We start from the raw sequence: 27,420 nt of genomic DNA on the forward strand, positions 1-27,420 counted from the left end.
TGCTCCCACAGCGACGTCGGCAGCCTCACGCCTCCGTGCAACCCCGGCGGGCTCCGCTCCACCGCGCTGCTCTTCTGTGTGCGCTGTCCACGTCATTTGCCCGCGTTTCTGCTGAGCGCATTGGCAGCGGCGGAGGGGGCGACTCAAAGAGTTTTTAAAATCAAACTTTTAATCGACGAACACCAGCAGCGGGCGCTGCCACGCGGACAGACAATCAAAACGCGGTGTGCGGCGAGCGACCGTTTGCGCGTCTCTCTCGCCCTGTCGCGACGAAACCAAACGCGCGGGGGGGGGGGGGAATGGTTAAAGTGGCGTATTGCACGTGGGATTACGTTGGTCGGCAATCTCCTGGCGGAATGTGTCGTCTGGTTCTGGCAAAACGGGCGAATGTGCGTGGCTTTGGGTGGGGGTTGCGTAGCCCGCGGACCTTGCCGTGTTGTGAACGCGCTCCGCTCCGTGTTGGGGGGGGGGGGGGTTTCGTGCTCCAAGCCACCACTCGTGGTTACTGCCACGTGGGCTGCGAGTTCGACATTCGAGCGATCGTCCTGGGAACATTGACAACCCACATCACGAAGTTTAAAAACGTCTAATTAAAAAAAAGTTAATTTTTTTTGGACCGTTTACGTAATTGACTTCACGTGGCCCCCCAATGCCACGTGGCGACGCCATCGTGGGGGGGGGGGGAGGGGGAGTGTCGACGTGACGGGCACGCGAACCGTTACCCGGGTCGGACTTTGCATTGCCTGCGACACCGCCGGTGCCCTTCGTGTTTGCCGCGAATTTCAGAGGCTCGCGGAGCCAGACTAAGGCACCGTTCGCATCGCTGGAGTCCAGTGCGTGGCGTCTGCTCCCTCCTTCGTTTGCGCACACTCGCACCAGCTCGGCTATCATTTATTTTTTACCGAAAAACGATGGGAGATCGAAGCCTCATACGGTGACACTTTAACTTTGTCATCCTTCCCCCTCCCTCGCCGCACCTCCGATTAGCACGGTCGGCTCACGTGCGGTGGTGTGAAAGAAGTTCAACGTAGGTACATAAACTCAGCCGACATCATTGCACTCTGTGGTCGTTCAGCCGTGCGGTCGGACACGGGTTAGCCAGGATTTCCAGGTGAGCTGGAAGGCCATCAGAAATAAATACAACAAAACGAAAACTATTTTAAATAACTACAACCACCCCGCAACACTGCTCTCTGCATGCGCGGGGTTATCACAGCGCACACGCGGCTGAATGTATTTTTCTATTTTTGCTGGGTGGGTACCCCCGTAAACCGGAAAGTCCTCCCCAAGTAGCCGGGTCTCCGAGAGGTTCACTTCACGATTGGCAGCGTAGCACGGTACCAGGCATTGTGCACTTCCAACTCCGGAGACCGCTCAGGACAGCAGCGGTGCCACCGATATCCCATCGCTCCGGCGTCAAAACGAACACGACCGCACGGCAAAATCAACGTCTCCTCGTGGTCCACCATCTCGACACCATCTCGACACGATCTCTGCACGATCTCTGCACGGCAAAATTATTCATTAGCTGTGTAAACAAGTGATTGGATTTTTTTCTTTCTATGTGCTTATTCGCTTAGTAAATCCTTACAGGGTGGCAAAAACTGACGGGTTAAAACATGAATTGTATGATGTTGTGTGTGTGCGCGTGCTTGTCTGCATGTGTGCGCATGTGTGTGTTGTTGGGAGCGGTGGCGCAGTGGTTAGCGCGCTGCGCTGAGAAGCCGCCGACCTAAGTTTGATTTGCACTCAAGGCCGACTCCGGTGACAATTATCTGAACCGATCCTGGGCCTCCCCTAGGTCGAGTCAGCCTCAAATGAGTACCTGGTGCGAGGTGTAAACAACGCCACTGGGGAGACAAAGGCGGCCGGGCGTGGTGCTGGCCACCCACCCCCCTCGTGTGCCGTGCCGACCTTCTTAGGTGCTCGTTAACAGCACTTGCCCTCAGCAGTCTACAACGCTACGTAGGGGACCTTTGTGTGTGTTGTTTGTGTTGTGTTCATATTTGTGTTGTTTGTGTGCTTATGTTTAAGCGTGTGCGTTTGTGCAGTTATTGGTGACTGGGCTAAGACCCGCTTTAATCACAACCCAGAGTATGTGTCTTTATGTGAGTTTATGGGTCTGTGTGAGTCTATGGGTCTGTGTGAGTCTATGGGTCTCTGTGTGAGTCTATGGGTCTCTGTGTGAGTCTACGGGTCTCTGTATGAGTCTATGAGTCTGTGTGAGTCTGTATGAGTCTATGGGTCTGTGCGAGTCTATAGGTCTCTGTGTGAGTCTATGGGTCTCTGTGTGAGTCTATGGGTCTCTGTGTGAGTCTATGGGTCTGTGTGAGTCTACGGGTCTCTGTGTGAGTTTGTGGGTCTCTGTGTGAGTCTGTGGGTCTCTGTGTGAGTCTACGGGTCTCTGTGAGTCATTGGTGACCAGGCTGAGACCACCATCGACTCTCGCCCATCTTGAGAACCCAGCTTCATCGCGGGCGACCAGCTACTTCGTCCTAAGTGCAATTTCTTAAACCGATTTTCAAACGGCAAGTTTCTGGCTTTTGAAACAAAAGCAATACTACCCCATCAAGAATAATAACAACAACAATACGAATGATAATGATACGAATCAAAGTCGTAGCTCTCTCTAGCGCTGTGTAAACTTAGCGGTGGCGACGCACTGACAGGGGGGGCGCGACGCCAAAACGCCGTGCCCCATCACGCGCTCGGGGTGCCCGGCACGACCGCAAATCTTCCGCGGCAAAGCGGTGGAACGTGGCGACCGCTCCAACGAGCGGCGTCGCCAACGGCCGACCGGCTCCCCGCCTGCCGGCAGCCGGCGCAGTATTCGTGCACGCGCCGCGTAAACATCATTCGGGGCCATCGAGAGGCGTCGCAAACCCGACCCTCGTCACAGTGTAAGTCGCGCGCTCTCAATCCCCGCCCCTCGGTGCCGCGTCCGGCAATTTTTTTCTTCCCCCGTAGGCGTTGGCTCACCGGGACCCGTCTGAGTTTCCGACCGACCGACGGTCGCCGGCTTCGAGCGGGACGCGCCGACGTCGTTCAGAAACGCGCGGCGGCGGTGGCGGCAATTCGAGATTTGGGATCGCAAGTCGAGGCCGCGACGCGCCGCGTCTCCGACCGCGGGGGGGCGAACGTTCAAACGGTGTGACGACGTGCACGGCCGCGGAGCGACGGCAAGCGGTCGCCCCCGTCGCTCGCGAGAGCCCTGGCTCAAGGGGCCGACGTGAGGAGCGGCGTTGGACCCTCCACAAGGACTCGCGGCGCCTTCGCGAATTATCGCGGTTAAAAGTTTACAAGTTCCATGTCGACGAGAGCGACCGTGAACTTTTCGCCGCGGGTGTTTTCAAATCGTCACTCGACCGGAGGAAATAATGGGATCCAGAGATGCCTGGAGAGGGGAGGAGGGGGGGGGGGATAAACAAATAAATCCATAAATCTGGGGGGGGCGATTCGGAGATAATCCAAGGAGGAATGTGAAGAAAGCAGTCGGTGTAAATCCGGAGAAAATACCGCGGGAAAGCTGTGAGAAAGAACGTTGAGAGAAATGGGACGAATCGAGCTCCGGGGAAATCGGGTGGACGAAGACAAACTTGTCCCACGGCGTGGGGAGCGAACTTCTGGGCGAGCTCGATTCTTCCTCGCACGGCGAGTGGGTCGGTCCGAGGCCTTGGCAAGAGGGCACCTGCCATTCAAAACTATTCAACTATTTAGACCTGGCCACCGCGAACGATTGCTCGACGAATTAGCTTCTGTGGAAATTGAGAGCAGGCAAAGACTCTAAAACGCAAAATCCACGCGACCACGGGGAGTGAGAGCGAGAGACGCGCAAACTCCAAACGTACAGCGGTCGGGATCGCACCCACGACCTCCCGCATACCAGGCGAGGTAGTTGACATCTCCTGGCCACGGCAGCGCCCCAAGTGCCCCCGCCTCCCTCGCCCACTCCCCTACCGCCGCGCTATATTCACACACGACGTGTAAACAGCTCAAGTCTCAACGTCGGCGGCTGTCCCCCGGGGCTCCGCCGCAGTCCGACGTTCCGTCCCCCACGCGTACTGAGGGGGGGGGGGGGCTGGTTCTGGGTTTTGAAAGGGAGCCGAACTGCGAAGTGGCGTGTTACGTTACACCCAGCGTGTAACGAGACCCCCCCCCCCCACTCTCTAGACCCCCCCCCACTCTCTAGACGCCCATCCCCCCCACTCTAGACGCGATGCTACATGTAAGCGCGAGAGTGATCTCTCTATCCCTACAGTGCCCACGGGGTGCAGGGGGTGCGTGCGAGCGTGTAAACCATCGCCGCTCACAGCCAAGTGGGTAGACCCTGTAAGAACTTAAGAGGGTGACGATGACGACGATGACGATGATGATGACGATGACGACAACAATTGGTGAAGGGAAGCGAGCATGAAGCCCAGGGACCCAAGCAGCTCCAGCACGGAGTGCCACCCAGATTCATGAAACAAATTGGGGTGAGCAGAACATCACCAGCTCGAGTTCAAGTCGTCGTCAACGCAACGCTCCGAGTGGCATTGCTGACATCACTCCGTCTCTACATCACCATCACATCACTCCGTCTCTGTCTCTACATCACCATCACACATCACTCCGTCTCTGTCTCTACATCACCTCCATCCACCCTGCTCCACCCTGATCCACCCGCTCCACCCGCTCCTGGCGGCGAGATGCAGGGAGGGGGGCGAGCGGGGGGCGAGTTCACGGGGCGAGCGGGCGAGCTTAGTCCAGGTTGTCGTCCGTGTCGATGGCGGTGGTGGCGGTGGTGGCGGCGCTGGTGGTGGTGACGACGTTGGCGGCCGCGCCGGCGCCGGCGGCGGCCGAGTGGTCGCGTGGACGCTCCACCAGCTCCTTGAGCTCCGGGCACAGCTCCAGCAGGAACATCTGCAGCAGCACCTGATGCACGGGGATCAGAGACAAAGATCCCCCGTGTAGCCTTAGCGGACTGTTGGGGCAAGTGCTTCACTCACCATCCATCGCCACCACTCAGCGCCACTCACCACCACTCAGCTTCACTCACCACCACTCAACATCACTCACCACCACTCACCACCACTCACCAACACTCACCAGCACTCACTGCCACTCACCGCCACTCACCAACACTCACCATCATTCACCACCACTCACCACCACTCACCATCACTCACCATCACTCACTACCCATCACCACCACTCACCACCACTCACCACCACTCACTCAGCTTCACTCACCACCACTCACCACCACTCACCAGCACTCACCAGCACTCACCATCACTCACTACCCATCACCACCACTCACCATCACTCACCACCACTCACCACCCATCACCAGTCCACTCACCATCACTCACCACCACTCACCATCACTCACCACCACTCACCACCCATCACCACTCCACTCACGTAAATTAGGTGTTTGTTGGCACGGTTCTCCTGCAGGCCAGCGAGCACCTTTAGGGTTCCGTGCCGGGCGTTCTCCGCCCCCACCAGGCCCTGCAAGAGGTCTGCACGCGGGGGCAGCATTCACGCGCACACGGACGCAAAGCGCGCACGATCACACGGCGCACTAACTCACAACCCACACACACGGCGCACTAACTCACACACACACACGGTGCGCTAACTCACACTCACACACGACACACTAACTCACAACCCACACACACGGCGCACTAACTCACACACACACACGGTGCGCTAACTCACACTCACACACGACACACTAACTCACAACCCACACACACGGCGCACTAACTCACACACACACACAGTGCGCGAACTCACACACACACACACACGGCACACTAACTCATAACTCACACGGCGCACCAACTCACACACACACGGTGCGCTAACAAAGACCCCCCGTGGAGCCTCAACAGACTGTCGGGGAAAGTGCCGTTAGCGAGGAGCGCCTACGAAGGCTGCCACTGCACGCTAGGGGGGTGGGGTGGCCAGCACCGCGCCCGGCCGCCTTTGTCTCCCCACTGCTGATATTTACACATCACCGGGAACTAATTTGAGGCCGAGTCTACCTTGGGGAGGCCCAGGACAGATTCAGATAACGGGAATCGAACCCCGGGTCGAACCTACACACACGTATGCGTGGGCACACACGCGCACACGCAACAACAGCAACCATCGCCATTCGCCACTAAGTGGCGGTGACGTCACCACGGCGCCTGTGCCAGGCTAGGTGCACTTTAAGGCCGTGTGAAGTGTGGAACGCCCGCTGGCAGGAGGTCACGGGACAGACCCAGGTGCCATGGGTCGACTGATTGAGATGAGTGACCGATACACCACCTGTGCCCCCTACTGTGCCAACTCGTTTGAGTTTTATCCACCCGGCGGCGCTCCGCTCGTTGTTGTGAGCGTCGCTCCTCCGCCCTCCGTTGTTGCTGGAGGGCGACTGCCTCTAGCTGCCCACCAGCAGCAGCAGCGTCCTTCACGAGCCTCTTCCACCCACCCTCACTCACCGCCACCCACACTCACCACCACCCCACCATCCATCACCCCCCACCCACACCACCACCCCACCATCCATCACCCCGCCACCCCTGACGTAGCCACGGAGGGGGCTAGGACCGCGTGTGGTGCCGCCCCGCACACCTGGGATGTTCTCGAGGAGTCGCTGGCGTGCGGCCGCCCGGGCCTCGCGAGCGTGCGTGGGCGTGCGCGCGGGCCCGGCCGTGGCGAGGCGCCCGTCAGGCCAGTAGGCCTCGCGCAGCGCGTTCACGTACGACGCCACCATCGTCTCGCTGAACACAAACTCGATGCTCTCGCCGATCTGCCTGTGAGCGGTGGGGGAGGGGGGGGGCATGGGGGAGATGGGGGAGATGGGGGAGGACAGTGGAGATGTTTACACGCTTGATGCTGAGTGCTCATGTTCTGGCTGAGTCGACCTAGGAGAAGCCCAGGACGGCTGTGTGTACACATATATATCACTCGTCACTGGGAATTCAAAGCTGGCCAACCGATCTTTTCTGCAGAGCGAACCAGCGTGTGACCGCTCCAAAGATAAAGATCCCCCGTCTAGCCTCGGCGGACTGTTGGGGCAAGTGCTGTTAGCGATAATATATGCACTATCAGAGTTATGTTTTTTTGTTGCATTATGGCTGCAGGTATTGTGGTCTATGCAAACATGACTCCTTGTAAAAAAGGTGTCAGTTTTGTTGCCAGATAGAAGGGGAAAAAAACAATTATATTTTTTACTGGCAAATGAGGTTCTAATGGTGACCCTCACCTGTTGATGGTTCTCCCGAAAGTGATCTGCACGAAGCCCATGAGCGTCTTCCGCACCCACTTAAACACTGCACGCACACACGCACACACGCACACACGCACACACGCACACACGCACACACGGCGACGGACGGAGACACGCACGCTGTTGGGGGCTGCCGGAGAACGCAGCTTACGGCCGCACAAATCCGCCACGGCAGAGGTCGCAACCGGGTACCCGATACCCGTACCCTACCCGATACCCGGCTACCCGTACCCGGCCGGGTACGGGTACCCGTTTGCGACCCTGGTGCGGCCAGGTACGGGTACGGGTAGGCCGTGAGTCACTGGTGAGTCACCGTTTGTCACTCATTTCCCAACGTCTTGTCTCTTCTCACAATTCAAGTTCCTAGAATCAACCCACCCGTGCCTGCAACATGGCTTCATCCCAGAGGTCGCAATCGGGTACCCGTACCCTACCCGATACCCGTACGGGTAGCCGGGTATCGGGTACGGGTACGGGTACCCGTTTGCGACCCTGGTGCGGCCGGGCACGGGTAAGGAATCAAACCCCGTTTGCGACCTCTGCGCCACGGTGACGGTGACGCCTTCCGGGGCGAGATCGGAGCGATCCCGGGGCGTGCGCGTGACCGTGGCCGCACAGTCCGGAATGCGTGCGGTCGGGTGGAGGACGAGACCCGGACGGTGCAACCTTCACTGTGTGAACCGGAGGCTTGAGATTCAGGTGACGTGATGCACGGTGTTTGATCCCGAGTGGTCTGGAGCCCACGATGTGGAGTGAGCGATGGCGAATCTGTGATCTAGATAGCACCATCTGGAGCGTGCGGTTCAGATCGTGCGGTTCGTGTCGTGCGATCCGTGCCGCGCGATCCGTGCGATCAGTGCCATCCTTACTTCCGCGCAGCTCGAAGATCTCCCCGAGGAGCAGGAAGCAGGGCTCGGCGATGGAGTCGCGCCGGCTCAGCAACCCGTCCACCTCGGAGTCGGAGAGGTCGCTGTCGCTCTCGTCCTCGTCCTAGCGGCGGGGACACCGTGCCACAAACACGCAGGCGGGCAGACGGGCAGGCAGACAGACACGCAGACAAACACGCAGACAGGCAGACGGGCAGGCAGGCAGACACGCAGGCAGACAGGCAGACGGGCAGACAGACACGCAGACAGGCAGGCAGACAAACACGCAGACGGGCAGGGGAGCGGTAGTGTAGCGGTTAGCGCGCTGCGCTATGAACCTGGCGACCCGGGTTCGATTCCCGCTCACGGCTAACACCAGTGACGATTATCTGAACCGGTCCTGAGCCTCCCCTAGGTCGACTCAGCCTTAAATGAGTACCTCGTGCGGTGTGTAAACATCGCCACTGGGGAGACAAAGGCGGTCGGGCGTGGTGCTGGCCATCCACTCCCTCGTGTGCCGTGCCGGCCTTCATAGGTGCTCGCTAACAGCACTTGCCCCTACAGTATGTTAAGGCTATACGGGGGATCTTTATCTTTGTGTGTGCGCGTGTGTGTGAGTGCGCGTGTGAGCGTGGGTACGATTTGACTGCGCGCCTCACGTCCTTATGGGTGAGCAGATCTCCCGGGAGGCGCTCCAGGAGGTTGGCCAGCGAGAAGCCGGAGCTCTTCTTGCAGCTGCCCGTCGTCTTGAGGTAGTCGGGCGAGGGCGAGAGGAAGGCGTACAGCGCCTCGCTCTGACACAGCTTGTCGTCGAAGAGGAGCTTCTGCAATGGGGGGGAGGACGTGGGGGGGCGAGGAGGTGGAGGTCAAGGCTAGCTTGACGAGCGGGCAGGCGAGCGGGCGAGCGAGATAGCGGGCAGGCGAGTGTATGAGTGAGCGAGCGAGTGAGAGATAGCGAGTGAGTGAGAGAATGAGTGAGCGAGCGAGCAGGCGGGCGAGTAAGCCTGTGAGTGAAAGAGAAAGTGAGTGAGAGACTGAGAGAGAGAGATAGCAAGCGAGAGAATGAGTGAGATAGCGAGTGAGTGTGTGAATGAGTGAGCGAGCGAGTGAGAGAGATACAATATGAGCGAGCGAGAGAGTGAGAAAGATCGCGAGTGAGAGAGCAAGCGGGTGAATGAGTGAGCGAGTGAATGAGAAAAATAGCGAGTGAATGAGTAAGTGAATAAGTGAGTGAATGAGTGAGCGAGTGAATGAAGGAGTGAGAAAGATAGCGAGTGAGAGAGCAAGTGGGTGAGAATAAGTGAGCGAGTGAATGAGCGAGTGAGAAAGACAGCGAGCGAATGAGTAAGTGAATCAGTGAGTGAATTAGTGAGCGAGTGAATGAGTGAGAAAGACAGCGAGCGAATGAGTAAGCAAGCGAATGAGTGAGTGAGAATGGTACCATGTGAGTGAGCAAGCGAGTGAGTGAGCGAGTGAGAAAGACAGCGAGCGAATGAGTGAGCAAGCGAATGAGTGAGTGAGAATGGTACCATGTGAGTGAGCAAGCGAGTGAGTGAGCGAGTGAGAAAGACAGCGAGCGAGTGAGTGAGCGAGTGAGAAAGACAGCGAGCGAATGAGTGAGCGAGTGAACGAGAAGCCTTCACTCAGTAGTTGGTATTTCGTGACGATGGTAGCCGAGTAGAAAAGTGGTCACTTTGTCATTACCGGAGAACCATTGCGTTTCTAACGGAGCTCGGGATGAAACCAACGCCGCTCGTTCAAATGAGGCGATGTGTAACGAAGTAGTTGAGTTCTCTCTACGTGGAGGGACGGACACGGGAGGAGGCGGACTGTCTGGCGAGTGGATTTGTGTTGGAGAGCAAATCCACAACATTTACAATCCGAGTGTTGATTTGCTCTCCAACACACCGTTTAGTGCTGTACTAGCGACTAATTGGCACGTTCTGTTTACGTGACAAACCTTACTCATTGGCTGTGTCGGGTGGTGGCGGGTTTAACGACACATTTTATTTTACGCGATCTAACCCAAAAAAATGTCTGTGATAGATGACACTGGTCGCGAAAGCCTCCGTGTTGAACTGATCACTGAAGGCCTAACGGAACAGAAGTGGCCTAGGGCCGACAAGACCCTTAATCCGGACCCGTCACGGTGTTGTTGTTTCGTGTCGCGGCTGGGTACCTCCAGGAAGAGGTTGAGCTGGTTCTTTGACTTCTCCAGGAACTTCTGGTCGATGGATTTGAAGGGGATCTTACTCAGGGTGGGCAGAGGCATTTTCTTCAGTGCAGGGCAGCACTGCACGCACGGAGTTAGACAATCAAAACAAAATCCTCCCACCCACCTCCCCTGCCCGTGTAGCCTTTAACAGACTTTTGGAGGCAGTTAACATCTCCTAGCCACCGTGGCATCACTGGTGCTGGGAGTGAGCGGGTCGCCCGGGGTTCGTAGCGCAGCACGCTAACCACGACGCTACCGCTCCCCACCACAGGACCGGTTCAGATAATCGTCACTGGTGTTGGCCGTGAGCAGGAATCGAACTCGGGTCGCCGGGTTCATAGCGCTAACCACTACACTACCACTTCCATGCACACACACACAGTCAACAACAACCGCCATTCGCCACTAAGTGGCGGTGACGTCACCACGACGCTTGTGCCAGGCCATGTGCACCTTGAGGCCACGTGAAGTGTCGAACGCCCGCTGGCAGGAGGTCACGGGGCAGACCCAGGTGCCACGGGTCGACTGACCGAGATGACCGAGATGACTGGCTGATGCACCACCTGTGCCCCCTACTGTGCCAACTTGCTGTGCTTTAGCCACCCGGCGCTCCGCTCGTTGTTGTGAGCGTCGCTCCTCCGCCCTCCGTTGTTGTTGGAGGGCGACTGCCTCCAACTGCCCAGTAGCGTCCTTCACGAGCCTCCTCCACTGAGGCCGATCTTGACACCGCTGGTACCAGTCATCGGCAAGTCCACTCAGCTCCACGTCCTCCTGTACCACATCACTCCATCTCTTCTCTAGCCCGTGCCGCGCCCGTTTAGCCCCCTCGATCCGGCCGAACAAAAGCTGTTTAGGCATGCGGTGGCTGGGCATGCGGGCTACATGACCCAGCCAACGCAGCCTTGCCTGCCGGAGGAGCTCACTGATGGGGCTTTGCCCAGATCTTTCAAGGACTTGTGAGCTCCTCACACAATCCAGCCTGGTTAAACCCAGGATGGATCGTAGGCAGGCCAGCCTAACACACAGACACACAGACACACCCACACACACACAGACACACCCAGACACACACAGACACACACACACACACAGACACACACACACGCAGCGGTTAGCTCTGCGCTGCGCTACAAACCCAAGTCCGATGCCCGCTCGCGGCCAACACCAGCGACGATCATCGGAACCCCCTCCTGGGCCTTCCCCTAGGTCGACTCGGCCTAAAAACGAGCGCCCGCTGCAGTAGCGCGCGCCGCAAAACAACCCGCACCGGGGAGGCTCCGGCCACGCCGCCCGGTCGTCACGACGCGTCGTCGGCCTTCGCCGGCGCTCGCCGCTCGCGGGGGGGGCGGGGGCGGGGGGGGGGGCGGGGGGAGTCGCACCTCGCAGAGGCGGCGGTGCAGCCGGTGGAAGTCGGCGAGGGTGCGGGACACGACCCAGCCCATGGAGGAGGCCGAGGGGCGCTCGGCCCGGCCCAGCTGCACCATGATCACGTAGCACGGCACCTGCTCGCCGCCCTCCTCCTCCGCCTGGGGAAGCCGTTCCCGCGCACACGGACGCCAAGCGCGCACGATCACACGCAGCACTAACTCACAACTCACACACACGGTGCGCGAACTCACACTCACACACGGCACACTAACTCATAACTCACACACGGCACACGAGGGGGTGGGTGGCCAACACCACGCCAGGCCGCCTCTGTCTCCCCAGTGACGATGTTTACACATCGCACCAGATACTCATTTGACAAGACAAAGATGTTTGTTGTGTGTGTGTGTGTGGGCGACATGCACACGTCTGTACGTAACGCAAAAACAGACACACAGACAGACACACAGACACAAAGACAGACAGACACACAGACAGAGACACAGACACACAGACAGACACACAGACAGACAGGCACACACACAGACATGCAGACACAGACACACACAGACAGACAGACACACACAAAGACACACAGACATACACAGACACAGACACACACACCACCTCGCAGTGGGAGATGGTGGCCGTCCACTGGCCGATCTTCTCCCACCACGTGTCCGTGCGCTCGATGTGGAAGTCCAGCTCCTGGCACTCCTTCCTCAGCGCCGCGATGTCACTCTCCAGCTTGCCCACCATCTGGGGGCGGGGGGGGCGGACGCAGCGGCTCGTTTGTGCCCACTCGTTTGTATTGTTCAGTCTCGTTTGTAGGTTTCCATCTCGTTTGTATTGTTCTGTTTGTCTCGTTTGCATTGTTCTGTGTGTATTGTTCTGTCTCGTTTGTATTGTTCTGTCTTGTTTGTATTGTTCTGTGTGTATTGTTCTGTGTGCATTGTTATGTGTGCATTGTTCTGTCTCGTTTGTATTGTTCTGTCTCGTTTGTATTCTGTGTGTATTGTTCTATCTCGTTTGCATTGTTCTGTGTGTATTGTTCTGTCTCGTTTGTATTGTTCTGTCTCGTTTGTATTGTTCTGTGTGTATTGTTCTGTGTGCATTGTTATGTGTGCATTGTTCTGTCTCGTCTGTACAGTGTCTCATTTGTTCCGTGTCGTTTGTCCCGAGCATTGTTGCCGTGAACGAACAAATGAACGAGCGCGGAGTCACCGCCACCGCCACCAGGGTCGGCGTGACGACGGCCGCCGCACCTTGCGGTCCGGCTTGGGGGCGGTGAGGATGGAGGCCAGCGCCTGCCGCTTGTACTCCAGCTTCTCGCTCAGCTGGTGCAGCTTCGAGACGGCGGCGTCCGTCTGCTCGCAGGGGGGGCTGCCCCCGCCCCCCGCCCCGCCCCCCGCGCCGCCCCTGCCAAGGCCACCGCGGCCGCTACCCTCCTCGGCCTGCGTGGGGCGGTGGGGTTGGGGAGGGGGGGGGGGGTGACAGCAGGAATAGAAGCTCAAGTTTTATCGTCGTTGTCATCATCGGCAGAAGCACGGCATTATCTTTGGGTTTTTTGGTAAAGTCACGTAGGCGAAAACTAAATAAAATAAAAAATAAAACAACGAAATTAAACCACGACGTTTCGGAAGCAACACAAGCATCGGTCATCAGGTGTGACTGCTCCAGCAAAATTCATACGCTACAGTAGTTTTGCTGGAGCAGTCACACCTGATGACTGATGCTTGTGTTGGTTCCGAAACGTCGTTATTTAATTTAGTTGTTTTATTTTTATTTTATTTAGTTTTCACCTACGTGACTTTACCGAAAAAACCAAAGAGTATGGATCCTTGCAGTCACGAAAGCTTCAATTCTAGAATTAACACAGCACTCTCATCTAGAGCCTTATCACCATGAACAGGAACAATCGTAGCATTATATTATCATCAGCAACAGCAGAAGCAGCATTCCCATCGACAGCAGCAGCAGCATTATCTTATCAGTACGGAGGCCTTTGGATAAACACCATCGCCCCCACCCCCTACCGCACAAACTTGGCAGGACACTGCAAGTGCAAGAAGAATAGCAGCCGTCGTGACAACAGCAACAACACAGCGTGGGGAGAGGCCTGGTGCGGGCAGTGGTGTCGATGTGCGATTGGCCTAAAACTCTGGCTCGGCGTTAAACGCGGCACGCGCGGCGTGCGTGCGGTTCCTGCTGTGGCGAGCGTGCATGTGCATGCGTACGTGTGTGCGTGTGCATGCGTACGTGTGTGTGCGCGTGCGAGTGTGCGTGTGTGTGCACGTGCGAGTGTGCGTGTGTGTGCGTGTGGAAGTGCGAGTGTGTGTGCGTGTGTGCGTGTGCACGTGCGAGCATGTGTGTGTGCGTGCACGTGTGGAAGTGAATTTGCACGGTCAGCGCACACCGAGTTCCGCGCGCGTTCGGGGAGCTGCTGCTGCTGCTGCACTGCTGGTAAGTGCCCCGTGGTGCCCGTGTGCTCGCGATCTCTCTCTATTCTTTCTCCAACGATGTCACGAATCACAAATTGGGTTTCTCTCAGTTTGGATGGTCGTGTCGATTTGTGTGACGCTAAACGCTAACCACCACCGCCACCACCAGCCGACGGAGGCAGTCAAACCACGGGATTGAGGGCTTGAGCTGCTGTTATCACCTCACGATGATGATGACGACGATTGCTGGCTGGAATCTCCAGAAAAACGTCTTCAGAGGAAAATTGTCAAAAGTTGCTCGGGCTTTTCAACATCCCCCCTCGCCTCGGGTTTTGCCGATCAACTAAGATCAATCGGCACGTTTTCCCTGCGCGACGTCACAACTCCATTTCGCTCGCTCTCCCGCTGGGCCGGTAGAGGGGGGTTATGGTTAAATAAAAAAATTTGACATGGCGATTCCGAGCCCAAAAGGAACCGATCGTGCTAGCGATTGACCCGAGTCTGCGTTTCCCGATTGCAGCCAAACGCGCACCTCCCCGTTCAAACGAGCAAAGGGCCGCCATTAGGCTCGGGGCCAGTGGTGGAAATTCCACATTACCGTGGCGGGGGTTTAGTCTACTGCCAATTAGCCGACATCGTTAGGGACTGTCGGCACGGATGCTGTTGGCGAGCGGGGGGTGTGACGTGTGTGTGGCGGCGTGGACAGCACCACACGTGCCTGGGTGCCTTTTGTCTCGGCGGCGGTGATGTTCGTTTTGAGGCTGAGTCGACCTAGGGGAGGCCCAGAACTGGTTCAGTTAATCATCGAACGATCGAACTCGGGTCGCTGGGTTCATAGTGCAGGGTGCTAACCGCAACAGTGCACAGACACACACAGAATTGCACACGAGGAAATGCGCACGCACCAACACAATTATGCCAAAGCCTCCCCCCTACTTCTGCCCTCCGCTGCCGCCCAACACAACAGCAGCCGCACTCACGTGAGCGCGAGCGCCTCCATCTTCGTCTCCCTCCTCGCCGTCGTCTTCTTCCATCTCATCATCCTCCTCCTCCTCGTCCTCCTCCTCCTCCTCCTCCACCACTTCCTCCTCCACCACCACCACATCTTCCTCTTCCTCCTCCTCCTCCTCGTCATCTTCCTCCTCCTCCCCTTCCTCCTCGTCGGCCGCCCCGGAGCCCCGCACGACGGCAGAGCGGCGCCCCTCGGGCCGGTCGACGGCGGGCGGCGTGCCGGCGCCCGTGTCGTCCTCCCGGGCGCTGCCCGCCAGCCACGCCTCGTAGGCCCGGCTCACGAGGAACGAGGGGTAGTACTTGTCCCGCAGGGAGGAGGCCACGCCCGCCTGGATGCCGTGCAGCACCTCGGGGCCGCGCTCGCCCGAGATGCACTCCTGCACCGCACGGTAGCTGGCGCGGTCGACCGCAATGGCGCGCCGACTGTCCACGAAGAAGTCCTGGTAAATCTCGCCCACGATCTGAGCCGTGTCGGTCTGTGCGGGGGAAGGGGGGTGGGGTGTAGGGGTCGAAGGTCGAAAGGTCAGCGGTTTTAAGGAGCAGTGGCCAGTTGTGAAGAAGTAGAATTCCCAGAGTGAGGCTCTCCCACCATCGATTGATTTGAATCGGAGCCGAAGGAGGACTGCCCTCCGGCTGTTTCACGCAACTGGCTACAAGTTCGTAGCGATGAGTCGCCTGCTACTGTGAGGCCAGTCTGTCCGGGTCTGTCTATAGACCCCACCAGGACCAGTCTGTCTGTGGTGTGAGAGACCCACCAGGACCAGTCTGTCTGTGTGTTGTGTAGAGACCCCACCAGGACCAGTCTGTCTGTGTGTTGTGTAGAGACCTTACCAGTACCAGTCTGTCTGTGTGTTGTGTAGAGACCCACCAGTACCAGTCTGTCTGTGTGTTGTGTAGAGACCCACCAGTACCAGTCTGTCTGTGTGGTGTGTAGAGACCCACCAGTACCAGTCTGTCTGTGTGTTGTGTAGAGACCCCACCAGGACCAGACTCTCTGTGTGGTGTGTAGACACCGGTCCGTCACACTTAACAACCGGTTGGAGACATTTTGCTGGTAGTTAACAACCGGCATTATCAGGCTGTGGCTGGCGCCGTTGTTGTGTCGCCAGCGACCTTGGGCGCTTGCTTGAGGTGCTCCACCGCCTCCCAGTAGTCCAGCAGCGTGCGCTTGTCCCAGCGCTCCAGGTAGCGGCCGAAGCACTGGCGCGCGGATGCGCTGGCGAGCACCTCCTCGAACCTCAGCAGCTGCGACGGGAAATCGCACGCACGCACAAGGACGCAGATCCCCCGTGCAGCCTTGACAGAACGTCGCGGCGAGTGCTACGCCCGGCCGCCTTTGTCTCCCGAGTGGCGATGTTTACTACACACCGCGCCGGGGTACTCATTTGAGGCCGAGTCGACCTAGGGGAGGCCCAGGACCGGTTCAGATAATCGTCACCGGTGTTGTTGGTGGCCGTGAGCGGGAATCGAACTCGGGCCGTCGGGTTCGTGGTGCGGCGCGCTGCACCACCGCTCCACCCGCACGTACGAACGGACGCACACAGGTACGCGCGCAAAGACTAAGATCCCCCGCGTAGCCCACGTAGGCTGTTGGGACGAGTGCGCCGAGAGCAAGGCCGGCACGGCCTGGGGTGGTCAAATCTCAGGAGGGGCTGAAACGTGGAATTGAACCCAGAATGCCGGCGGCGCTGACGCGGCCATCGTGAAACCGACCGTGCCGACCCTAGAAAAGCCTCGGCGAAACCCACGCACGCTCACGGATCCGTGTTGCAACCTCCGGAGAGCGAACTCGGGCATCGAACCCAGGCGCTCCGCGTGTCCCACCCCCCGGGGTGGCGTGGGCCAGACTCACGCGACGGTGCGGGGTGGTGGTGGTGAGACTCACGCGACAGTGCGGGGTGGTGGTGGTGGTGAGACTCACGCGGCGGTGCGGGGTGGTGGCGGGCGGCCCCCCCCTCTCCCCGTCGGGGACGGCCGTGCCCCCTCCCCGCGGGGGCCAGGCCCCCCCCCCCAGCAGCGCGATGCGCTTGTCGCACTGCGCCCGCGCCACCGTCAGCTGGTTCAGGTAGCGCTTCACGTTTCGCGAGCGCAGCAGCTCCCCCTTGCCGGCCTCCCTGCTCACTGGCGGGTGGGGGGGGCACGTGGGGGTGGGGGGGCACGTGGGGGTGGGGGGTAGAGGGGGCACGGGGGGGTGGGGGGTAGAGGGGGCACGTGGGGGTGGGGGGGCACGGGGAGGTGGGGGGTAGAGGGGGCGGGGGTTGGAATTGGTTGACGCGTCGCACCTCGAATCGATTCTCTCGCGCGTTCGTCTCCGTCGTCGCGTGAGGAGGGAGGGGCGGGGGAGCGTGGGGGGGAGGGAAGGGGAAGTTGAGGGATGTGTGGGGGGGGGGGAAGGGGCTGAGGATGGGGAGGAGGGTCAGCAGGAGGTGGCGGTGGAGGGAGCCCAGGGCCAGTCGGTCCTCGTGGTTTAATTCGCACCGGCGCTGTAATCCGATTACCGGAGTCATCGAGGACTCCACCGATAATAATCGCTTCGGTTCCTCGACCACTCGTGCAGCACGAGAGGGAGTGGGAATAACGACTCTCGCACCTGTTCCCGTGTGTGCCGCTGGACGGGAGGTCACGCTGGTCATTTACAAATCTTCGTCGATTAATCCGTTATCAATGGAGCCGGCGGCGTTGCACCACGAGCTCTGATCAACCCGTCTCGTTTCTATAGACACGGTCACGAAGCGGTAACCTGGTGATCCGTGCAAGTTAACATCAGTCCATCTCCGCGTGCTCACGTGCGCGCGCGCGTGTACGGCACGCACACGAGCGTGTGCGTGGATGTGCACTGAACTTCTTTCGCACCGTACGTAGCCAACCGTGCCAATCGGAGATGCGGAGGCCACGCTGGTTAGAGCGCCGCGCTACGAGCCCGGCGACCCCGTGGGTTCAATCGCCGCTCGCGAACAATAACGGAGTCAGAATATTCCTTTATCCTGGAGGACATCCGACGAGCTACGAAGCTCTTCCGCACAGACGTCCGATGGGCGAACCGCTGCCGAGCCTCCGCTCGCTCGACTCGCTCCCCGTGAACGAGTGACAGCTCGCGCGGAGTGTTAACGTCGCCAGACAAAGGCGGCGGGGCGTGCGTTGGTCCCGGCCCACCCCACCGCCCCGCGCGCCGTGCCGGCCTTCGCAGGCGTTGCTCGCAAACGGATCTTTCCCCCGACAGCCCCTTGAAGGCTATGCGGGGGGGGGGGGGGGGGGCGAGGGCGGGGGGGGGGGGGACCTTTGCCTCGGTGCTCGTAGGCCGCGGGTGAACGGAGGCTCCGCGGGTTTAGCGGGGGATACCGGGCTCCGAGCCCTCGGCGCCATCGGCCTCTCACCGTTCTTGACTTGCGGGAAGTGGCTGAGCGTGGTGGCCTGAATGATCTCCACCATGATCTGGTACCTGCACACGCGGACGCGCGCACGGGCACACGCGGACGACGCGTCAGCCGCTCGACGGTCGCCCTCCTCTCCTCTTGAGCGCAGGACGCCCGGGAGAGGCCCAGAAAGATTGTCAGAAGCGGCCGGTGCGGCGCGTGGGTCGGAGTCGTGACGGAGGCAGACGCGTGTGGGGGGGGGGGGGGTCGAGGCGGTCACCTGAGCTGCATGAGGAAGTCGATGTCGCTGCTGCCGTGGATGAGTTTGACGAAGTCCTCGTAGCTGGGCGCGTAGGCGTAGGAGCGGGGGTGCTTGCCCCCCGCGCCGCCGCGACGCTCCAGCTCGGCGAGGAGCGAGCGGTTCACGAAGTCCGGGTCGCTCAGCAGCTCCACCAGCGGCTTCAGCACTGAGACCAGAGACAAGGATCACCCCCCAGCCCTCCGCCACCTGTCGGGGCGGCTGTCGCGAGTAGCACGGCTAACGAGCGAGCGGGCGGGCAAACACCACGTCCGGCCGCCTTTGCCTCCCCGGTGCCTCCCCGGATCAAATATTCGCCCGCTGTTATCGGTCGCGAGGGAGAATGAAACCCGGGTCGCCGAGTTCCCAGCGCAGGGCCCTAAACCGCGACCGTTCCCGCTCCCTGCTCGGGCACACACACAAAATAAACCAGACTGTTGGGGCGCCGCCGTTTTAGACTGCCGCGCCGGGAGATAGGATCGGCGACTTCCGGCGCCGACCCGAACCGAGAACGCGGCCGAGGCGCGAAGGTGGGGGGCGTGGGGGCGATGTGGGGGGGACGTGGGGAGACGTGGGGGGACGTGGGGGGGATGTGGGGGGGGTGTGGGGGGCAGGAGGCCGTGTGGGCACCTCTCACGGCGAACACCTCCGTGAGGACGACGACGAGGCCCAGGGAGCGAGCGTCGCGCCGCGGCAGCAGCGCCAGCAGCAGCGCCCGCGTGCACGCGCGCACAAACTGCAGCTCCGCCTGCGAGCTGCGCAGGCACGGGTGCAGCGGGAAGGGGAGGCGCTCCGCCTCCCACCTGCCAATCGCAGCGCAGGTCACGCCCACGAGTGAATTGTCTGCGCCTCCAAGCTGTCGATCACGGAACAAGCCTACATCTTGCCAAGGTGGCGAGATGTTAGCTACCTCGCCTGGTCTGCAGGAGGTCGTGGGTTCGATCCCGACCCTGACGCCTGCTGCTGTATATTTGGAGTCTGCGTGTCTCTCTCTCTCCCCGTGGTCGCGTGGATTTTTACCCGGGTCCTCCGGTTTTCTTCCCTCCACATTTAGTAACACGCGTTTACAGTATTTGGCTACTTCTATACATTTCCACGTAATGAGCCACTTCGCTGAGCTATCATTTGTGGCCAGGTCGCTTCTGAAAAAGAACTATACGGCTCAGCGGGCCTTACCTGCTAAAATAAACATTTATTTTCATACAAACACAGTGTTTCGGTGCTAAAAGACAAACCGCAACGGTGAAAACTACAGCGGCACCGGTGCCCGCGACTCACCTGTCGCTGGCGACGCGCAGCGCGGCAAAGTGCGCGGTGAGGGCGCGCGCCAGGTCCCGGGCGACGAGGCGTGGCGCGTCCACACGGCCCAGCCGCGAGCGGGCCTCCCGCACGGCCGCCCACAGGTCCTCGGTGAGCAGGGCCTGCAGCGTCGCCTGGTCCAGGCTCAGGGGCGCGTACCACGAGAGCACAAAGTCCCGCAGCACGTACTCCCACACTGCACGGCGGCGTGGAGGGACGCGGGGTGAGGTGGGAGGGGGGCGGAGGGAGATGCGTGGAGACACGGGGAGACATAAACGAGTACCTGGTGCGGTGTGTAAACACTGACACGGAGACGGCTGGGCGTGGCGCCGGCCTTCATAGGTGCTCGCTAACAGCACTCGCCCCTAGAGTCTGTTAATGCTACACGGCGGGGGGGGGGGTCTTTGTAGGTGTGGTTATTGTTTATGGTTGTGTGGCTGTGTAGTGTGGTTGAGTGGTGTGGTTGTGTGATGTGGCTGTGTAGTGTGGGCATCTTTGTCTTTGTCTATCAGCTGTTCATCGCACCTTCCTTGAGCGCCTTGTCCATGGTGTGAGACAAGTGGATCCGTCTGTTCTGCGAGCACTGCGACGGGATCGCCATTATCGCCCTCTGCAACACGACACGGCACGGGCGCGAGAGTGCGCGCACATCACAAGGGCGGCGTGGCAAAGACCCCCCCTCCTCCTCCTCCCCCCCTCCTCCTCCTCCCCCCTCCTCCTCCTCCCCCCTCCTCCTCCTCCCCCCTCCTCCTCCTCCCCCCTCCTCCTCCTCCCCCCTCCTCCTCCTCCCCCCCTCCTCCTCCTCCCCCCTCCTCCTCCTCCCCCCTCCTCCTCCTCCCCCCTCCTCCTCTTCCTCGTGATACATTTTTTCGTGGCTTTCCAACTGGGACCGAGAGCGCCATTGCCAAAACTCTGTCCGCCCGTCCGTAACGGAGGGAAGAGGGGGGGGGGGGCAGTTCACGGGAACTCTCGTGACGATGATCTAATCCGACTTAAAGTTTGCTATAAAGTTGTGGTGCCGTTTAGGCCCGTGGCCCAAAACTCGGGAGATTAACACCGGCGCCTTGCCGACCAGCGTGGGGCAAGCCGTGCCGCTCCCTGCTGACGACGTCACAATATCGACTGCCGTTCATTTCAAGGCCCACACGCTGGCAGTGTTGTCATTGACGTACGTACGCACGCGTTTTCAACCCTGCGGCGTCACACGCGGCCTGAAGCGTAACTTCATCATCGCCGATGCAATACTTCCCGAGGGCAAACGCCTGAAGGGAGGCGTCACAGACGTCTACCATTTCTTTAGAACCGCTCTTTGTTGTTGCGTTAAGTTTGCTGTCCTTCCCCCGCACCTCCAATTAGCACGGTTGGCTACGTACGGTGCGAAAGAAGTTCGACGTACATACGTACGTGCCTATGCACGATTATCCTTCACATATTAAACGCCGGTTTGCGCCATCGACGTCGCGTCACGGGATCAAGAATCCATCGAGAACTCTCACAGGGCGGGGCGACCCTCTCTGTGTTGTCCGAGCACGGCCCCCGTGGAAGTGGATATCACAGAGCTGCATGCGAGATCGCGTCGCGCGAGCCCTGGGCCACACAGGGGAGAGGGCAGGGCGCTTTCCCAGGCGCGCGCGCGGCAACGGCAAGTAATCCTCGCTCGTCGCAGCGCGGTCGACGCTTTGAAACCGTCTCCGAGCTTGGAATTGATCCAAACGAAGTGCAGAACAAATGAATGTGAATAGCGAAGCTAAAAAATTTCGTGCAGTCGTTCATGACCAGGCCGAGACCATCAACTCGGTAAACCTGAGAACCCGGTTCTCAACCACGGGCGGTGCGCGCAAACCCAGATTCAAGCCCAGCACCTCAGCGGTACTGGCTGCAGTGCCCGGATGCAGCCATTATGAACCCCCCTAAGAGAGACAGCGACATTCAAACCAGGAGACGACATCCAGAGCAAGGGTTAGAACCCAGGATACTTGAGAAATGGCAACCTTAGTGCTCAGATACATCCTGGACTAAAACTTGACTATTTTGTTTATTTTACCAGCTAAAGCCCCTTACTGAGCTGTGTAGCTCCTTTTCAGAAGTGACCCGGCCACAAATGACAGCTCAGCGAAGTTGCTTATGACGTGGAGATTTATAGCAGCAGCCAAATGCCCTGAACACGTGACGTTGATTCTAAATGTGGAGGGAAAAACCGGAGGACCAGGAGACAAATCCACGCGACCCCAAATATACAGCAGGTGTCGTCAGGGTCGGGATTGAACCCACGACCTCCTGTAGACCAGGCGAGGTAGTTAACATCTCACCACGGAGAGAGAGACACGCAAACCCCAAATATACAGCAGGCATCATCAGGGTCAGGATCGAACCCACGACCTCCTGTCGACCAGGCGAGGTAGTTAACATCTCACCACGGAGAGAGAGACACGCAAACCCCAAATATACAGCAGGCATCGTCAGGGTTAGGATCGAACCCACGACCTCCTGTCGACCAGACGAGGTCGTTAACATCTCCTAGCTACCGTGGCTTCCCATCCTCAGTGGTACCAGGTCAGGGCTCAGCCTCCCCATGCCAGGCTTTTGCCCATTGCAAACCCCCCCCCACCCCCCCCTTGTCTTCCCAACGCACGACGCCTCGTCACTTTTCAGACCAAACCCAGATTTCTGCCGCCCTCGCCAGCTACGACCAGGCCCATCCCAACCCCTTCCTCATCCAACCCCTCTTGGTTCAGCTGTCATCGAAACTACGCCACCACTCACGACAGCCCCAATCCTTCATTTCAAATAATTCTCACGCCACGTACAATCTCGCAATTCAACTCGAAAGCGCCTCGGCTAAAATGCGCCGTACGAATCTCGACAAGTCGTTCGGACGCTAGCGCCAGCCTCCCTCCCCCCGCGAGCCGCCCGAGGCGACCGCCTCACCGAGAGCTCCTCCAGGCGCTCCTGGGCCAGCGACCGCCGCTGGAGCCGCCGGCGTCTCCACAGTCGCCGCTGGCGGAAGCGCGGGCCGGGCTCGGCGGCGTCGGCGGCGCCGGGCCTCAGCGCGTCCACCACCCCGAGCGCGAAGCAGACGCCCCACAGCAGCGCCAGCAGCAGCGCCCGCAGCCCCGGCAGCAGCGCCGGTAGCAGCAGCGGCAGGGAGAGCCCCGCGGCCAGCAGCGCCCAGCCCGTGGCGAACACCAGGAGCGAGCGCGAGGGCGGCCCCGGGGAGGACGGAGCGGTGGCGCTCACCGGCGCGGTGGCGCTCACCGGCGCGGTGGCGGTGGCGGCGCAACTGGGAGCCTGTCCCGCTCTGACACTCGTGCCAATGCGTAGGGTGACACTGCTGCTGCTGTTGTTGCTGCTGCTGTTACTGCCGTCAGCACCGCCAGCGCCACCGCCGCCATCTTCTGCAGGCATGGCTGCGGTCGTGTCCATCATGTGAGGCGAGTCATTGCGCTGGCGCTAGTGTGTTTGGCCGGTGGCGGCAATGGTGGTGGTGGAGATGGTGGAGCCAGGAATGATTTTGTGATACAGAGCTTCCGCTGCTGCTGCTGCTGTGTGTGGCGATGCTATTGTTGATGCAACGCTGCTGCTGTGCGTGTGGTGATGCTGATGATTATTGCAACTGATGCTGCTGCTGTTGCCAATGGTGCTGCTGTTGCCAATGTCGATGCTGTTGCTGCTGATGCTGTCTTCAATTCCACTGCTGTTGCTGCGTCCGCTGCAATTGTCTTCACGTTGCCAGTGCTGCTGCTCAAAGTTGCTGTTGCTGCCGTTGTTGCTAAAAGAACAACAGACAAGGAGGAAAAATCATGCAAGTAGCAATGGACTCGACAGTGCTTTCCACAATACACGTTTGTCCTCGACATGATTTAATCGGTGATAACAGCGCTACGTCGTAAGCGAGTTCTATTTGAGTTCACGGCTAACGACAGCGGCGAGTAACATCAGAACGGTGATATAGGGACCAATCAGCACTGCCCAGCGTGGTGAAGTATGCATGTCCCAGTTGCTGTTCCCTCTTCATATTCTCATTACTGCAATATTTTGCTGTCTTTCTTGGATTTTCTGTTTGCACTCAGTCACATATTCACTTTAAGATGTTTTTTTGTTCATGTTTTTGCTTTTTGTTTGTTGCGGTTGCACCCGATTCAAGAGCCGAATGGCTCACAGGGCTATACCTAATCAATGAACTTGAACTTGATTACACGGCTATCACTCATTCACCCCGTTCATTCAACCCATTCATCATCACCATCATCGTCTGTCATCAATTTCTCGTTCACCAAATTCACGCATCACAGATTCGCCCCCATTGCTTCCCCCTCGTCCATTTCATTCACCGCATCTCCACCATTACATTCACACACGAGTTGTTGTCGTTGTCGTTGTTGTACCGTTGTTAACTCTTTGCAAAGCCCCTTGGTTAAGGCGCTGTGTTAATTGCATGAAGATAAGATGCATGTATGTACGGGTGGCGAACTTCTTTCGCACCGTACGTAGCCAACCATGCTCATCGGAGGCACGGAGCTGCCCGTCATGTGCCGTAACTACAATGGTCAAACAGCCAGCAGCAGTGGATTGACAAAAGGGCTGTACAACAATAATGTTATTACTACAGACAACAGCTGTTTCACAAGAGGACAACCGTCGTGTAACAACCACATTAAAATAACCACATTTCGCAAAACCGCATCAAATGCAGTCGCTCTGTGTGGCTGTGTGATGCAGGTCGTGGTCCTGGTGGTCGCTCTGTGTGGCTGTGTGATGCTGGTCCTGGTTCTGGTGGTTGCTCTGTGTGGCTGTGTGATGCTGGTTCTGGTTCTGGTGGTTGCTCTGTGTGGCTGTGTGATGCAGGTCGTGGTTCTGGTGGTCGCTCTGTGTGGCTGTGTGATGCAGGTCGTGGTTCTGGTGGTCACTCTGTGTGGCTGTGTGACGCTGGTCCTGGTCTTGTTGCTCTGTGTGGCTGTGTGATGCAGGTCGTGGTTCTGGTGGTCGCTCTGTGTGGCTGTGTGATGCAGGTCGTGGTCCTGGTGGTCGCTCTGTGTGGCTGTGTGATGCAGGTCGTGGTTCTGGTGGTCGCTCTGTGTGGCTGTGTGATGCAGGTCGTGGTTCTGGTGGTCGCTCTGTGTGGCTGTGTGATGCAGGTCGTGGTTCTGGTGGTCACTCTGTGTGGCTGTGTGACGCTGGTCCTGGTCTTGGTGGTTGCTCTGTGTGGCTGTGTGATGCAGGTCGTGGTCCTGGTGGTCACTCTGTGTGGATGTGTGATGCCGGTCGTGGTTCTGGTGGTCGCTCTGTGTAGCTGTGTGACGCTGGTCCTGGTCTTGGTGGTTGCTCTGTGTGGCTGTGTGATGCAGGTCCTGGTCCTGGTGGTTGCTCTGTGTGGCTGTGTGATGCAGGTCGTGGTTCTGGTGGTCACTCTGTGTGGCTGTGTGATGCTGGTCGTGGTGCTGGTGGTCGCTCTGTGTGGCTGTGTGATGCTAATACAACCACTCACCACCATCACACCACACCACTACACAACCACACTACACATCCACTCACTACACAACCACACACTGCACCACTACACAACCACTCACTACACCACTACACAACCACACACTACACCACTACACACTACACCACTACACACAACCACACACTGCACCACTACACAACCACTCACTACACCACTACACAACCACTCACTACACAACCACACACTACACCACTACACACTACACCACTACACACTACACCACCACACACTGCACCACTACACACTACACCACCACACACTGCACCACTACACACTACACCACTACACAACCACACACTACACCACTACACACTACACCACTACACACTACACCACCACACACTGCACCACTACACACTACACCACTACACAACCACACACTACACCACTACACACTACACCACTACACATAACACCACCACACACTGCACCACTACACACTACACAACCACACACTACACAACCACACACTGCACCACTACACACTACACAACCACACACTACACCACTACACACTACACAACCACACACTGCACCACTACACAACCACTCAGCACCATCACACTACACCACTCAGAACCATCACACTACACCACTACACATAACCACTGTACAGTGACACTACATAACCACTGTACACCACTCCACACTGACACTCTACAAAACCAGACCACACAACCACACTGCACAACCACATTACACCATACCAGACAACCATCACACTACACCACCACGTGACACAACCACACACTACACCACTACACAACCACACTACACATCCACACCACCACACAACCACACTACACATTCACCCACCACACACTTCACCACTACACACAACCACACACTACACCACTACACACAACCACACACTACACAACCACACACACCACACTCCACAACCACATTACACCATACCAGACAACCACCACGTGACACAACCACTCTACGCAACACAACCACAACAACATCACCACCAACAACAACATCACCAACCAACGACAGCAACAACAACAACGGCGGCCTCCATCGCGAACGACAGCCGGGGGGGGGGGGTCAATGAGCCAAAGGGCCTCCTCACCAGAGGGCCGTCTCACCAAGGGGCCGCCTCACCAGAGGGCTGCTGAGGCCGCTACCCACGCACTCTGTGTGTGTAGATGTGTGCCACTGTGTGTGTGCTGTGTGTGTCACTGTGTGTCACTGTGTGTGTGTGCCACTGTGTGTGTGGTTGTGTGTCACTGTGTGTGAGGTTGTGTGTGTGGTTGTGTCACTGTGTGTGTGGTTGTATGTGTGGTTGTGTCACTGTGTGTGTGTGTCACTGTGTGTGTGTGGTAGTTGTGTGTGGTTGTTGTTGTTGTGTGGTTGTGGTGTGGTTGTTGTTGTGTGTGTGTGTGGTAGTTGTTGTTGTTGTGTGGTTGTGTTTTTAACTCCCCACGGCGATGCCCGAGACGCCCCCCCCGGCTCGCGGCGGCGGCGAGCGAGCCGAGTAAATAAATAAACAATCAACAATCACGGCGACGTACCGCGCGTGACGTCATTCCACTAAACACCGGCGCGACGTCACGACAAACAAACCGCGCGATGACATCATCGCGAGAGGGCGCGTGATCGGCGTGACGACTTCACGCACCCCTCCGTCCCTCGACCCACCCAGGTCCCCGCCCAAAGCGCGCGATGACGTCATCGCACGGGGGCGCGATCGGCATGACGTCATCATCCCCCCCCCTCCCCCGACCCCCTTTCACCCCCTCCCCTCGGTGGTCGTTCATTGGCGGGTTAAATGAAAGTTT

At 58.6% G+C, this 27,420-nt stretch overlaps 1 protein-coding gene across 3 annotated transcripts; it reads right to left on the reverse strand.

Annotated features, from left to right (window-relative positions):
* Positions 1-4,191: 4,191 nt before the first annotated feature.
* On the reverse strand, positions 4,192-27,225 carry SNX25 (sorting nexin 25). 3 transcript variants are annotated; one of them, XM_078881232.1, is made up of 20 exons: positions 27,154-27,225; positions 23,050-23,890; positions 20,647-20,731; positions 20,101-20,317; positions 19,453-19,625; positions 18,805-18,991; positions 18,546-18,610; positions 17,093-17,292; positions 16,285-16,416; positions 15,141-15,647; positions 12,985-13,173; positions 12,347-12,478; positions 11,731-11,877; positions 10,316-10,429; positions 8,796-8,960; positions 8,140-8,260; positions 7,247-7,313; positions 6,613-6,794; positions 5,407-5,507; positions 4,192-4,914 (listed from the first exon to the last, which is right to left on the reverse strand). In XM_078881232.1, exons 2-20 carry the CDS (start codon positions 23,545-23,547, stop codon positions 4,741-4,743), a joined length of 3,456 nt encoding a protein of 1,151 aa, XP_078737358.1. In that variant the 5' UTR covers positions 23,548-23,890; positions 27,154-27,225; the 3' UTR covers positions 4,192-4,740. The 3 variants fall into 3 exon arrangements, with proteins under 3 accessions (XP_078737358.1, XP_078737356.1, XP_078737357.1); XM_078881230.1 differs by lacking the exon at positions 27,154-27,225 and adding an exon at positions 26,728-27,143; XM_078881231.1 differs by lacking the exon at positions 27,154-27,225 and adding an exon at positions 26,712-27,143.
* Positions 27,226-27,420: the final 195 nt, after the last annotated feature.

This window comes from Lampetra fluviatilis, chromosome 60, assembly GCF_964198595.1.
Source record: "Lampetra fluviatilis chromosome 60, kcLamFluv1.1, whole genome shotgun sequence".
Taxonomy (NCBI): domain Eukaryota; kingdom Metazoa; phylum Chordata; class Hyperoartia; order Petromyzontiformes; family Petromyzontidae; genus Lampetra; species Lampetra fluviatilis.

Bases quoted from the DNA above. Each gene is read 5' to 3' on its own strand.
- SNX25 (XM_078881232.1), bottom strand. From the start codon at position 23,547: ATGATGGACACGACCGCAGCCATGCCTGCAGAAGATGGCGGCGGTGGC. The intron at 20,732-23,049 runs GTGAGGCGGTCG...GTCGTGTTGCAG, and splicing joins AGCGCCTGGAGGAGCTCTCG to AGGGCGATAATGGCGATCCC. The intron at 16,417-17,092 runs GTGAGTCTCACC...TTCCCGTCGCAG, and splicing joins CCACCACCCCGCACCGCCGC to CTGCTGAGGTTCGAGGAGGT.